The sequence below is a fragment of the Phragmites australis genome, chromosome 20, assembly GCF_958298935.1.
Source record: "Phragmites australis chromosome 20, lpPhrAust1.1, whole genome shotgun sequence".
Classification (NCBI taxonomy): domain Eukaryota; kingdom Viridiplantae; phylum Streptophyta; class Magnoliopsida; order Poales; family Poaceae; genus Phragmites; species Phragmites australis.
In genome coordinates, this window is record NC_084940.1 from 11627865 (window position 1) to 11643929 (window position 16065).

The following is a 16065-nucleotide window of genomic DNA, read 5'->3' on the forward strand; positions in this document are numbered from 1 at the left end:
AAATCTTATCGAAGATTGTGTACGAGTAGGGTACGAGTCGGTGCATATTGTCTTACGTACTGTAGCCAAAGACAGACAATAAATACTTATGATGACCCTTATATGTGATGTACTTTACTTTCTTCAATAAAATAGTCGAGATTTATCATTCTACCAATACTTTTTTTCTTTAGCCCAATGATTTCATTGGATTCCCTGCCTTACATGCAGAGGCAATAATAACTACTTGCTAAACTTTTGTAGAATAAAATGACCACACTAAGCAACAGCTTCCGCATGGAATTTCTGACAAGCATCAATGCCATAATTTTTTCAGCTTTCACAGGGAATCCTATGCTCCAGCTCCGAGCCGAGCCCGTGCACTCAATCCATAAACCAGCTCCCATCCATTATAAATAACCCCATTCTCATCCATGAATAGACCACTCCTTCCTCAGATCTCTCAACTGCAATATCTTACTCAGCTCCACCAAGCCTATCCAAGAAAAATTGAGGGATTTTCGTCCCCCAGGGGGTCGAACCACCGATATGCTTCTGTGGTGACCCTTATAGGTTTCGTGAGTCCCAGAACATATCCTACACATATGTTCTACGCTTGTTCATATGTGCCAACTACCAGTACGATAAGTCTCGACATGGACAATATAAGTACCCACTGGTATAGCGATATAGATCACTTAAGTGACATTTTCCACACTATTTCATGCACTCTCTTACTAATCTCCTATCTTATTTCTTTTGTCCAGTCTCCTCAACCTATCTGTGACTTCATGCAATGGCTCGATATGGAGCAAAATGAGGATCATAAGCGGTGAGTAGACATGGAGATATGGTGGAGGAGGGAAACTTACTAATGCCGCGAGTACAAGCGACATCAAGAGGAACTACGGATAAAGCAGCAGGAGGAGGAGCGTATCAGGAACACCACAAAGGAGCGCGTCGCGTCTCAAGCACGCGAAGCAAAGAGGGAAAGTAAGTGGGAGAGGGCATATCGAGCTAAGACGGGGGGAGGAGCAGTGCCCTAAGAAAAGACAAATATCCTAAGTGCACTCAATAGAGAGCATCTATTATATTCCAACTCATTTCTATTCTCTAAGGTATGTTAGGTTTAGCAATGACACGCTTTTATGTTAGTCTTTAGACGTACCGTACATGCCAAGTTTGTTGTCATCTCTTTACGGTTATGATTCACTCGCGCATCAATGAAAAATCTCATGTCCTATGTAATGTTTATCAGCGTATTTAAATTTCATATCGGGTTATATGATATTTATGCTTCATAGCTACTTTTATTTGAAAAATTAGATTTTGTATTCTCACAAAGGCACTTCGTAAAAAAAAAAAATTCTACACACTTTTACACCAATTAAATAATTTTTTTTGAGAAAATTAATTTGCAATATTTTTTAATTTACCGAATACAAATTCTATTAAAAAACTAATTATACATATAGTTCTGTAGCTGAATTAAATCGAATAAAGGTATCGCCCATTCAGCGGGCAAGGACAAGATCTTATTTACTGAATAGGGAGACTTTCTCCCCGATTATTAAATACGCTGTCATACGGGGCACATAAGGCGTCGTCCAACGGTAAGGTAGGCTTTATTATTTTTAAAATAAGTATGTAATCTTGAAAATTTTGAAAAAAATATATAAAAAAATTCGTGATGTTGCTACCTCTGCGTCTCAGTGGACAAAAACCCAGTGGATAAGCTGAAACGTGCGTGACCGGGGCTGTCAGCGAGCCTACTATAGCAAGCTCGAACTCGACACTCACTGGAACCGAGCTCCTGCGAGCCTGAGATGCCTGCCGAGCTTGATGACGAGCTCGAGCTCGGCTCAACCACAGCTTGAATAATGAATAGGCCTGAGCTCGGCTTGAGAAGGCTCACAAGCTTACGACTAGTGTTAGGGTCTTTAACCGAGCAGCAGAGGATGCCTAGCAGAGGATGCCTCTTATATCAGTGGTGAGCAGTGCTGCCTAGATGTTGTTAGGTGGTCAGCAAGAAAAACTAAATTCGGCCGGGGCTTTGGAGTTTGTGTGTAGCCGAGCTTTGATGAGCTACTCAAGCTCAAGCTTAATAGGCTCACAAGCTTACAACTAGTGTTAGGATCTTTAATCGTGTTTGAATTAAATAGCGATCGAATAGTTCGGGTAGTCTACGAGTCTCGAGCTTTTTCGATATTTAGGTGTATTTGATTAGAGGACGAGATTAAATAGGATATGATCATACATGTTTTTTAATAAGATAAACTAATTTTCTGTTTGATTAGGATGGATGAGATGAGTCAGTTTTTTATTTAGTTGGTGGGATGAAACGTTTTCTGTTTAGTTGGTATGATTAGAGCGGATATAACGATCTATTCATATTTATAGTATATCACATAAGAAGAATATTAGAGAATTTTCTTATATTTTTAGGAATTTTTTAAGCATTAAAAATTATTAGAAGTTACAAAAGTGGATTTTTTTTAAATTTTAATTAAATGTTGGCTCATATTTTTTTATCAAACTAATTAAAATAGGTTGCTAGTGAGCTCTAGTTTACTCATAAAATATTTAAAAAATTTAAACTATTTTTATACTTTCAAATAAAATCGTGAGTTAAATAAAAAATTACAATACACACGTACACACAGAAGCACGGAACGAGATCTAGCCAATTCAGCCAGATCGAGCCATTCAACATCTATATCGCAAGCCCATCCTATCCACCTGGGCAGTGACACCATCATCTCCCGGATAGAGCAAACCTACCAAACAAATGGATCCTTAATAGCCCGAGTTTTTTTTTATATTTTTTAGTTAAAATTTAAATAAATAGATTCCCGGTGAAAATATTTACAAAACTAGGCGTCCACCGTCCTCAAAGGGGGCTGCAGCCCTCTGAGAGAGCGGATACGGGTGCTAACCGCCCCCTGAGAGGGCGGTAGGCCTAACCGCCCCCTCAGAGGGCGGCAAGAGGAGCTAACCGCCCTCTCAGGGGGCGGTTAGGCCCTGGGGGGGGCGGTTAGCCCCTAGCTGCCCTCTCAGAGGGCGGTTAGGGGCATTTTTCATGTAAAATTAATTTTTTTTTCATTTTATCCTATAAAAATGTATTATTTTTGTAATTAAAGAAAAAAAGAAGGGGTGTAAGAAAATTAAGAAATTAAATTTGGAGTAGGTTATGTAATAACGAGAGAAAAAAATAAGTAATTAGTAGTTGCAGCATTTTACGTGGGTATGGGGTGCGAACGAGGACAAACATAGTATTAAACACATGGTGAAAACATTATAATACACTGTAACTGCGACGACATGATGAGGAAACAAATGTGGCATGTACGGTTCGCACTAAGACCTACTTATTAGTGCACCGATTCTAATCATAACATGCCTTAGGGAGGGAAAGTATGTCGGGTTACATTAGGTACTCTCTACTGCGTGCATCTAGGATACTTTCCCTTTCGGAGGGCATCGGGACCTGCCGCCTTAGCATGGCGGGCTCTCTCCCGCTTCCTTTCCCTCTCAGCCTCTCGAGACTGAGCCACGGTACGGTCGTGCGCCGCCTTCCTCATGCGCTCTTCTTCCTCCCGCTTGAGACGAAGTTCCTCTTGCTGTTGCTCGTACTCCCGACGTGCGTACGCGTCCCTTCTTCACCTCATGTTGCTCATTGTCGAACCACTGAATAAAATCACAGAGCGGTGGAGGGGACTGAACAAATGGAACAAGATGAGCGGTTAGTAAAAGAGGGTGCGTAATCGGAAGAGATGAGGCGGATATTTGTTACCGTACCGGTCGATAACCAGTTGTTGCATGGCGAGGCTTGTCATACTCGTAGTTAGCACACATGAAGAAGCGTAGTCCATAGGTGTATGAGATGTCCTGCGACTCGCGAAGCTTACAAAGGTCACCACAGAAGCACATTGGTGGTTCGAGACCTTCAGGTATGGTAGTCCCCCAATATTTCTTTGGTGGGCTCGATGGAGCTGAGTAAGACATTGCACTTGAGAGATATGAGAAATGAGCGATGCTTCACCGTAAAGAGGTTCGGCTATTTATAGTTGGGGGAGGCAGGAGCATTGGATTCGCTCTTGAACAAAGGAGTGAGGGCATGGGCGTAGCTGGCGGGAGGAGCATCGGATTCCATCTTGAAGAATGGGAAAGTTTTGTCGTTGCCCATGGTCAGAGATTCCACGCTTATTGGTACCCGTGTTGTTATTTACTGATTTGAAAAAGCTGGGTAGTGTTGTCACATCTTGTTTAAAGCCTGCGGTAGGAGGCATGTGTTGTCAAGTAATGGTTAAAGTTTAGTGTTGTGGTCACTTGTTCATTCAACGTGTCTGAGTATGAAATGCATTTACGAAATGCTAAGTCGACCATACAAAGTGAACGTGTCTTAATACATATGAGTACATCACGAAGCGAATATGCATATGTTAGTTACAAAAAATGTAAAATGCTACTCATGCCTCCCTCGTTGCCGTCGCCCGTGCGCCCCATCGTGGTCCCGTTGCCGCTGGTTAACCCTTACGTGACCCCTGGAGTAGGTGAGGGGGTCGAGTGGGCCGACGTGTCTGGTAGGCCTAGTAGGGACCACCGGTGTCGAGGGTTGGTCGTGCGTGGGCTGGGTCCAAAGCGGTGCACTGGAAACCTGGGACCGCTGAAGGATGTCGTAGTCAGGTGTGCCCCCGAAGAAGTCACGGGCGATGTCGTATGCGGTGTCACCTCATTTTGATCTTTCAGGTACGTCTCAGCTAATAAAACCAGCGGTATGCCACGTTCACAGCATATATCTACATAATGCCTCCAAGTTGACGTGGCTTCGATGGGAACAAGCTCACCAAAGTATCCATGACTAGCACGGCTCAGAACAGCTTTCAACTTCACCTCATATTACTGCGGATCCAGTTGGAAAAACCGCATGAGCCATTTGCACACACCCACAACAGTCTTCTCATTAGCCTTACTAAGCCCCTTTATGACATGACGAAATCCAGAGAGATCTACACCGTTGGGACCGTACCTAATTTCACCCTCACCATAATATATCTGAAAAATTAATTTATCTGCCATTCCTGGAAACACCCGCAAACATAACCCATGTTAAGACAACAAACTATATTTCTGATTATCGGATAAAATAGTTTTTAAATGCTACCATAAGTTCACAAATTATCATCTACTGTTGACTCATACGTCCGCATGTACAAGTAATATACTATAAACTATATACTACAAATAACATACTGAAAATAATATACTACAGGTAACAAATTGAAAATAATATACTAAAAATAATATTCTATATTGAACTGTTATCGTACAATTTTCTAACTAAATTTGACAATTTTCTAAACCCTAGATCATAAATATCTAAAATCTATGTCATATACTACTACTGCACTAATTAACAACAATAAAAAGGATAAAAAGATTTACCAGATTTTTTTTTCAAATCCGCGGCCCAAATGCAGCAAGGCTTCGCCGATCTCTCTTCCTCCCCTCTCATCTCCTCTCTTCTCCTCTCTCTTCTCAACTTTTCTTTTTTTCCGAATTTTATGATTTTTTTCCTATTTTTCGGTGTTTTTATAGACTGCAGGGCGCGGGGGGCCGGCGCGGGGCGGCGGGCGGGAGGAGCCCTTACCGCCCTCTGAGAGGGCGGTAAGGAGCTCTACCCGCCCCCTGAGGGGGCGGTTAGCACCCGTACCCGCCCTCTCAGAGGGCTGCCCTCTGAGAGGGCGGTGGGTGCCTAATTTTATAAATATTTTTGCCGGGAATCTATTTATTTAAATTTTTTAAAAAAATAAAAAAATAAAAAAAAACTCTAATAGCCCTGGGTGAGCCTAGACCGTGGCTCGTCGAGGGACATGCATTCTATACACGGGCCCCATAGCGTCTGGTGGGCTGCCAGGCCCACAGGATAGAGTATGGCCTGCAGGGCCTGATCCAAGGCTTTCAATCTTCCTAGGGCTGCGGTAGGATAGGTCCGTCGTGCGTTTTTGGACCTCGATGGGACCCAATGCCAGGCAGGCCACAGTGAGAATCGTTTTTGGATCATGGACTCCAAAGGTGGTCAATTCTTGAACGGGCAAGAAAATTCTTCACATATTAGAAAATGGGTCCATGCGAACTTGCAAATGGAAGCGTGGAAGCCATATTCTGCGTTGATGACTTGTTTGCAGCGCAAGAATTCCATACAAATCGAACTGGAATGTCACAGGAAATAGTTTGATTCTGTGGAAATCAGGAGAAATTCTCATGTTCCAAACGGAACCATGTAAAGATGGCATAAAAGATGCTCATCTAATAATAGATGCGTCTTTCACATAGAATATTACTATATAAACCAAAAGTTGGTCCTGCATCATCATCATCCTCGCACCTCTAGTCCCTACCTATCTAATTAAAAATTAGAAAAATCCAGACGTAAAACCACCTAAAACCGAAAAAAAACCCAGGCTCAATAACTGCTCCTTACCGGCCCCGCCGCCCCCATCCTCCTCCCCAGATCGTCGCATAGATGTGTGCCCACCCCTCCAGTCCGCCCTCCCTATGGCTTCTCCACACCCCCACTTCGTCGTGTCGTGTCCTCCTGATATGGCCGCCTTGCACAGCTTCCCCAATGGCCGTGTCATCTTTGAGCATATCTCCGTCATCTTCACGCTGCCCAAGCTCTCCATTGTCTCCTTCACGCTCATGCTACCCTTCTTCCCCACAGGCTCCTTCGAGATTCTGGTGCCCCACACATTGGAAACGTAAAAGTATCAAAGCGATCGTGACCCCACACTGGCACGTCATATGGTTCGCCTTTCGCTGGGATCCGGTCGCAACAAGCGAGAGCGCATCCAAGCAGCGGCATCTCACCTCCGACTCCGCCCCCGGCCGCCTCGCCCATGGAGTCCCTGCAGCCACCGGTGCCTCCCACTAGGGGCGACCTAGTGGAAGATCACGACAGGTGGAGGCGATGAAGGTGGAGGCCAACGTGTCTGACTTCTATTGTGCCCTCTCAGAGGCCATGCCCAATAATGCGAAATACGTCATATGAGCATTCCCCAGAGCAAGCTCATTTTCTTAATTCTGCTTAGGAGTTTCTCCCCGTTATTGGCAGTGCTTGAGTTAACTGGCGGATCTCGACGCATGGACATGGGCTGATTGCCTGATTTGGGTGTGGGGATTATAGAATTTGATAGACTTTAGCTTGAAACAATGAGTTCACATATAACTTCACTTATAGCACCAGCATTGTTGAGGAATGCAGGGTTCCTGGTTTGGTTGCTAAAATGGTTGGTCACAGAAGCTTAATACTGCCAGTCAGGTGTTGTGCGATAGCTTCTTTGAGTACTCACAAACGGTCGCTTGAGAGTTGAGATTACGATGTCCGCCACCTCCTCATCCTGAGCTATGGTTTTTGGGTTGTTTTCTGCTACAGGCTAGAGCTGTGGCGTGATCAACATATCAAGTATCTTGACAAAACGGTTGAGGCATCTCGGGGCAAACTTTCATGTGCTTGATGCCAAGTAATGCTTGTCCATGGTTAAGTTGCCTTGTGGCACATCCTGTTTGAATTTGTATCACTAATGCATATTTGCTCTGGTATTTGTTTTTAATTATTCCAGTCGGCCTTGGCTGTGCTACTGGATGGTTCATCCACTTGCTTTGTTGGACGAAGTACTTGACGATGATCTCAAAGATGATATTGTGGACTTCTTGCTCGATGTCAGGTTTGTTAATCAGCTAAGATATAATTGTTTGTTGATCTCGCAGTGATTTGCAGTTTAATGCTCTTAATTTTTATGCTTAAAGATATTTATTGAAAGCTCTTTCACTCCCTATTACTGAGATGAGAGCATGATGGAATGGATAGATTTGCTTGACCCAATTGCGTAAGATATGTGAGTATATCTTCTCAGTCTACAAGTAGTTTTGCACTTCTGCAAACATAACATAAGTACGCATAAATAGTGTCGGGAACAGGTTAGCTACCCATGTCTAAAAAAAAAAAATTTCTACGGCATTCATCCAAAATACCATACAAGTAGGATATTATAGATCATTACCATTTGACACGTAGTGCAGCGAAAGAAGAGTTTAGAGTAGACCAATCTAACATCTTGCTCGTCAAACTCCTCAAACAGCTTCTCGATCAGGTCCACAACCAACCCTACGCATGTGATCACTCACTACTACATAACAAGTCATAAGTAGCGCCTCATTAGTGTCGGTTTGAGCGTAACCGGTACTGTTGACGTATCAGTGCCGATTCTTAAACTCCTGCGCCTGAACTATGATTGAGGTGCTAAGAACCGGCACTGATACTTCAGTGCCGGTTCCAGCCACGAACTGATACTGATAGTGACTATCAGTACCGGTTCTTAGCGTCTCAATTATTGCTCGCGTGTGGGAGTTTAAGAACCGACACTGATAGTCACTATCAGTGACAGTTGGAATTAGAACCGGTACTGATGCCTGTGTTATATTTATATCTAGCACTTAGCTGCTCTCCTCGTTTGCTCTATTCATCCTGACGCCGCTCGTCCTCCCCGACCGCCGCCTCCTCCCCGTTCGCAGCTTCCTCATCGCGCGTCGGCTCATCGCCTTCTCGTCCTCGTCCGCGTCACGTGCCGACCGACTCCTCCTCCTCGTCGCGCGCCAACCGCCGCCTCCTCGTCCTCATTGCGCACTGATCACCACCTCCTCGTCCTCGTCGTGTGTTGGTCCGCCGCCGCCTCCTTGTCCTCATCGCGCGCTGGCCCACCGTCGCCTCCTCATCGCCTCCTTGATATCCCCATGGCGAGCAGCATCGACAGTGGAGGTGGAGGGTGTAGATCCAGGCAGCGTGGAGGCGGTCGCTCCATCCTATCCGGTCGCCCAGGTCCGTGTGACCACCCTTGTACTCCCAGCCTCTAGATCCTCAACAACGTTTCCCCTTCCTACCCGGAAGGGTCACAAAATACCTAGGTTAATTCTCAAATTAAAGTTAGCAAATTGTAGTTAGCAATTTTAATTAGCTAATTTAAGTCCTGAAATTAGATATTATTTTAGTTCAAAATATGTTGGCTTATTATTAGGTGTGTATGCTATGATATTAGATGTGTATCGCTATATCGGTGTTTTAGATGTTATCATCACTTCTCAGTGAGTAACTAGTTTGTTACTTCCTTGTTCTGCAATTGATGACTTGACATAATTGCAAGATTATCCACATGTGCTGATTGATATGGTATTGACGTTTTTTTTCTTTGAGCATGTAGACATACCTATGACTTGTCTTAGGTACATCTGCATGCTCAGAGATGAAAATCCATTTACTATAAATTATAGTAAAATTATAAGAATGTCAGTTAATATTGCAGTTTGCAGTTAACAAATTTAGAAACTAAAATGCCGATTGATTTAGATGCTTCCTTATATACAAAGGCCACATGACTTGTCCGGGAAGGAAAGTACTAGTTAAACCTTAAGTTTCAGTGTGATAGCAACAATTTCGTTATTTACAGAAGTCCAATGGAACTTCTGTTTGAAGCAACAGCTAGTGCGCTCATTTATGTACTGAATCATTTTGATGTAATATTTGGAGTTAAAATTTTAGATATCAACTATGCATGTAATGGTATTTGATGTAATTTTAGAAATGCCTATAGTTTGAATTATTGTATTACGTGTTTATCGTGACTTAAACATTAGAAGAATGGATGCATGTGCATGTGATGCATTTTGGATTTTACAATTTTTTTGACTGCCGAGATCTATCAGTGCTGGTTCTATTTTAGAACCGATACTAATAATCAGTATCAGTGCCCTAACAGGGAACTGGCATTGATAATTCATTATCAGTGTCGGTTCGTCGATGGAACATGCACTGATATTGATTTTCAGTACCGGTTCCGTACCCGACACTGATAGTCATTGACTATCAGTGCTGAGTAATCAGTGTCGGTTCAAAACCCACCACTGATGGTGATTTTTAATCGACACTGATGAGATATTCTGCAGTAGTGACGCTCCTCAACCAACTCCAAGCAGGTGGTCGTGCTCCTCGACCAATTCCGAGCAGGTGGTTGTGCTTATCGACCAGTTCCTCGACCAACGCCGAGCAGTAGCATTAAGATCTACACGCCGAGGAGATTAGTGTCGTAATAGCAGCAACACCTCTATGATATCCACACGTACTAGGCAGAATCATCGAGCGTCGATATGCTAGCACTTCACACACGGCTAGAGTTTTAGGAGATCATGTGGAGTGTAGCGGCTAGGGTTTAGGAGTGGCTCTCCCACACACGCCCCACCTCACGCCTCTCCTTATATAAAGCTCACTAATGGCTTCCCACATTGGAAGCCCTTTAGGATTCTAACACCTCATGGATCACAATCCAATAAAACTCATATACAAATCTAATTCGCATGTTTTGTTTCAAACCATTAAGTATGTGACCCGTTAGGTTCATGTACAAATGTCTATGACTCGGAAAACCTATCCAAACTGAAGTCAATAGTGGTCCCTAGGACATGTTCACTCCTGAGTATACACAAAGATCATATCAGCTGAACCTTCATATACACATGCACCGATCCCTTTGCCTCACGATATTACTCAAAGCTCAAGGAGAGATACGTGACACCCGTGTGATAGCTCGACCATTCACTCGATCAAGTAGTGGATTTATCATAACTCTTCAATCATATTGGCATGACCTTGCATTTTCTCAATTCAACTACCTCGAGAGGCCCAGAGATATCTCTCTCATTATCAAGGAGGGGTAAATTCCATCTTGATCACTCACACCCCACGACATGTTTCATAACAAATCTGAAAACTACCTTTATGACTACTTAATTATGGATAGCGTTTGGTAGCCCTAAAGTATGCCACTACATATTCTGGGAATCAATGACGATCCCAAGTCTAAGGATCCTGCAGGTATATCATTTCAGATAATAACTGATATTATATCATAAAGAACAATCCCAACAGTATCTCGAAGTGGGTCTATCCAACATTATGTTCTCTAACATTAATGCCCATATTATTGATTCGGTATTTCTATACCTATGATCCGTGAAACGTGATCATCAATCAATATATGTACTAGTCTTATGAATCATCCCAATGATATGTGACCAGGGATCAAATCAAAATAACATCATGATATAAACAAATAGTTCTATGAAAAAGTCACATACTTGCTAATCAATATAAATGATAGTCATCCAAAGAATAACACATTATTCAGAAATACATGAATATAGACATGTGATACAAACATTTCTATAATTGCCTCTAAGGCATATCACATTCAAATAGATCACTTGCCACGACAATTTAGTCAGCTTGCATATAATAGTAAATGTTAAGCATAAATGGCTCGATACTTCAGTTGAACTATAATACATATTTCTTTCATACAAGGATGGCGCAGGTACTCTCACTTTATTATGTGTCACTTGGTTATGTATCTTAGCTTTTGGCTCAGTGTGAATTTGCTTATGGATAATTGACAAGCATATTTTGTTATACAAAACATATTTACATGCCATGTTAGAAATATTTATTGCCATTTGGTGAATATGGTGGTGGATACGGTTTTTATCACTACTATTTTAAGACAAAGATGGTAGATATGGTGGTGGACCTGGACAGGTTTGTTCCACCCTCAATTTTTTTTAGTACCTTACTTTTGGATTGGATAATAGCTAACGGAGTCATCCCAGCTCTCGGATCGGAGATGCTAACGGGGCAGGAATCGAAGTGGGGGACCTCTCTACCGCACCTCTTATTGGTGGAAGTGCGATTGGCTTTCTTATTCGTCTAAGTAAGGTGCATTGGCTTCCGTTGCCTAATGTTTTGCATTAATTTTTTAAATGTGATTTTATGCGATGCATCCATCAGACTTAACATGTTCTGTGAATGCAAGGGATAGAGATACTTGTTCTCTCATTCACATTAATTAAATGGACTATTTGACCAATCTAGGCTACCTTTAACATGTTCGTTTGAATAAACACAATAATATCCTGAAAGTCTCTGAATATCTATTTATAAGTAATATCTATATATATTTTAGCTAACCTATGAGTAATGTATTTATATAACTGAGGAATATATTTAGCTGAAGCTACCCTTAACATGTTCATTTGAATAAACACAATAACATCATGAAAGTCTCTGAATATCTATTTATAAGTAATATCTATCTATATTTTGACTAACCTATGAATAATGTATTTATATAACTGAGGAATATGTTTAGCTGAAGCTACCCTTAACATGTTCATCTAAATAAACACAATAACATCATGAAAGTCTCTGAATATTTGTTTATAAGTAATATCTATCTATATTTTGGCTAACCTATGAGTAATATATTATATAATTGAGGAATATGTTTAGCTAAAAAATATAAATTATCAGGGTGATTTGATTTTTCCTTTTTCAACCCCGTTTGTACAAGTTCAGAATACACACTAAATCTTGTTTGTTTTTTGATATATTAAACTTGAGTTCATTTTTAGTGGCTCATTCAAGAGAACTTACACAATTACACCATTCTTTTGCCTACCTTTTTTTTGACAGCCGCCTCATCTTGCTACAACATATGTTGCAGTAAATACACTTGTGACTATAGGGAGTAAAAGAGCACTATCGTCGGTAAATATGTAACCCCTATGGCTGCTCTTAGATAAGATGTGATTTACATCTGATTTATTTGATTAGCAATTTCTACCTTGTCTGTCAGGAACAACCTGCACAAGTTTTTGCTTTGGGTGAAAGATACATCAGGTGCTTTTAGGTATGCAATTTATGAGTAGTAAATAATAGGAGGTAAAAGGTCATTTTTCATATTTTCCTTCTGCCCTGATGTCTGACACCAAAATGCATGAAGGTGGTGAAATTGATGTCCATGCTTGCTATACTGCAGTATCAGTGAGTTTCTTGTAGCCCTTCATGAGTTCACGTTTTTCTTGCAATTCTCTAATATCTCTTGTTAAAATCATGTTGCCAACCTTGTGAACATTCTCGATGACGAACACGCAAAAGGGGTTGAGGATTACATAGCTAGGTTTGCTTTGGTTGATGTGATTGCCAATTTTTCAACTGCAAAATGTATTGTTGCTTGGTTGCAGTTCTTTTCTATAGAACCATTGGCCAACACATATACTATATACCTCCAGGTGTCAAACTTATGAAGGTGGTATTGTAGGGGAACCTTATGCTGAAGTTCATGGTGGGTACATTTCTAATGTTTCTACAAATGTTCTGAATTTATCTATTTAGAACTTGAAGTAATAGTTGCTTTGTTAAGGTACATCTTTTGCAGGTTGGCTGCATTGATCCTGCTTAATGAGACATAGAAACTCGATTTGCCTAGCTTAATAGTAAGACAACCTCCAACCTCATTACCCATTATTTATAAATTTTTACTACTATTCTGATGCATGTTTTGTGTTTACTTTGGCTTCATTGTGTTTAGCAATGGACATATTTGGAGTTGCACTCATTTTTCATTTAGTCAGTCCATTGGTTTTTAATTGTACGGCATGGAGTAAATACATGTGTGGTTTGTTGTTGTGGCATTATTTTTATTACAATATCGTTTGAGGTTTTACTGACTGTCATCATTATTTAGGACTATGTGGCTTTTGGCCAAGGGGTGGAATGTGGATTTCAAGGGCGAACCAATAAATTGGTTGATGGTTGCTACTCCTTTTGGCAGGTAATTGCAATCTTTGTCTTCGGTTGTCTTTGGCGCATACTTTGTTTCTTATGACAGATGCCTATTACCAGGGAGCTATTGTTGCTTTATCACAAAAGCTGATAAAGATTGTCGATGAACAATTTAACTCATCATGTTCCAGGAAAAGATCGTCAGGCGAGGATGCTTGTGGCAACAGTTCATCGAGGAAGCCCTAAAAAAAAATCTTCCACTAGTAAGAATTTACACTTGGTATTTTTCTTATGAAGTGGAAATTATTTAGCATATTGTTTAACTTTTACTTACACAAATATTGTCATCCTCGTAACAGAAGTTTCTGCTCCAAATATCTTGTTAAATTAATAACTTTGAATTCCTTATATATGTGTACACTTGATTTAATGCACTTATGCAGTGATGTGCTCATATATCTTATTTTCAAATTGTATAGCAGGTACAAAAATATGTTAAACTAAATCTGGTTTGTTCGTCCTCTGGAACTGATCGATGAGTTGAAGTTAAATACTTCACATTTAGTAGCAATTGTTTTGGAACTTTTCTGTAGTGTTAGGAGTAAGGAAATTAGGGTTATCTTCTTAACAAGTCTGTATGTCTGGTATCACTTGGTATGCTTTGGTGTTCTAATCGGGCCGGTTAGACCATATAATTGGGTTGGTTAGGCCATATAATATACCAGTGATCCTATTGTAGTGGTTTTTATGATGTGCGCTTTGTTGGATTATTCATCTGGTCTACAAGAAAGTGAGCTGCAAGAGGAGTTCAACATCTGGTCGGAATGGAGATGGATTTCAACAACTTGGCAAAATAATGGTTACATAGCCTTGCGTAGAAGACTGATTGATTGATCATTAGAGCATGATGGATGAACTACTTTTGGTAAATCATTTCACGAGAGAGTGAGATGTGCTTTTGTTTTGAGTTTATTTAGCTCTCATTGATGCTATGTAGTCTTTTAATGCTTTCAGCTGAGCTTTAGTTGTTTGGCATAGGATTGCCTGGATGTGTCGAGCTTCGTCGTTTCTGTTGTTCATCTAGACTACACTGGTGTTTGTAATGAATTGGTATGGATGCTTTTTTTTAATAAAGACTAAGGGTATACCCTTTTATCTCTACCACTGAAATATTTTTGAGGCACGAAATATGCGTCATTTAGACATCGATTGGCATGAATTAGCACATAGAACATGCATGATGTTGATAAAATATTGGGTGTAACATTTGAGAATCGTTGCAATGCACAGGCATTGTACTAGTATTAGTAATTGACCAACAAAAAATCATCCTCTTTCACCCTCAAGGCCAAGAAATTACCATGTAATCAGAGAAAAAAGAAAGCAAAGTGTTCATATACATGTTTATAAATTACCCATCACTACTATTAAAAAATACCTTAAATACCCCTGTATATGCTTATATATCACCCACTTCTGCCATTATTAAGTGATTAAGCCAAATGCTGGCAAAAAAAAATCAAGTAATTTGATTAATGCATTAGTTCATTGCACCCTACATGCATTTAAGAGACCAAAGTTGTAATTCAAATGATCTTTTGATGTAAATTTAATTGAAAAAATAGAAACATAACTCATTACGAGAGCTGACAAAGAAAGAAAATAAGATAAGATCTGGTACAAGAGGATGACCGATCTGTTCAAATCATGAAAAATAAATAAACATCCGTTCAAAGAAAAAAAGCAGTGTAACCTATTATCTCCCTCCTCCCCCAGAACGACGTAGATGGGCTGACAATTCGACTAGCAAACATTGTTGTTCGCTCTACAGCAGCAGAAGGAGATGGGTGTGGTGTCGGGCAGGAAGACGTTAACGCTAAGGATGTCAACAAAGCATGGTGGTGTTGAAGCAAGAGATGAGCTTGGACCATATATCCAATGTCGAATGACCAAAACGGATGCAACGAAAAAGAGAAGCCCAACAACCCCTATGGCCACCAACAATCACTACTACAGAACATGCTATCGCTGTCAGTTCAAAACTAGCATCACTGTTTGTTTTAGAACCAAAAATGAATTAGCGGTAGTTGAGGGGATTTGTGACGTCCTAAGAGGGGGGGGAGGGGTGAATTAGGACACTTAGCACTATTTTAGCTCCAAAAACAACACAAGATAAACTTATATCAATTTCTATCTAAATATACTCTAAGTGTATCTAGTGCTTCTACTCTACCGATCGAAACACTTGCAACCCATCTAAGAAGGTAAATTGTAATAATGTAAATACAGAAACGTAAATAAGGTAGAGAGAGCAATTGACACGAAGATTTTTTTTTTCTCGTGGTATCGATAGCAGGAATGCTACCTGTAGTCCATGTCAGAGCTCCACAAAGGATAATCTCCCAGTCGGCACCCGA

General features: G+C 40.8%; 1 protein-coding gene across 1 annotated transcript; it reads left to right on the plus strand.

The window, feature by feature from the left end:
- Positions 1 to 6537: 6537 nt before the first annotated feature.
- Positions 6538 to 13894, plus strand: LOC133901455 (protein farnesyltransferase subunit beta-like). The gene is given in 15 exon segments (XM_062342821.1): positions 6538 to 6740; positions 7220 to 7300; positions 7415 to 7448; positions 7450 to 7502; positions 7602 to 7701; positions 8202 to 8214; positions 11595 to 11623; positions 12557 to 12639; positions 12720 to 12773; positions 12856 to 12906; positions 12978 to 13043; positions 13156 to 13212; positions 13287 to 13359; positions 13611 to 13697; positions 13769 to 13894. Coding segments are annotated over 15 exon segments (1110 nt in total).
- The last annotated feature ends 2171 nt before the right edge of the window (positions 13895 to 16065 follow it).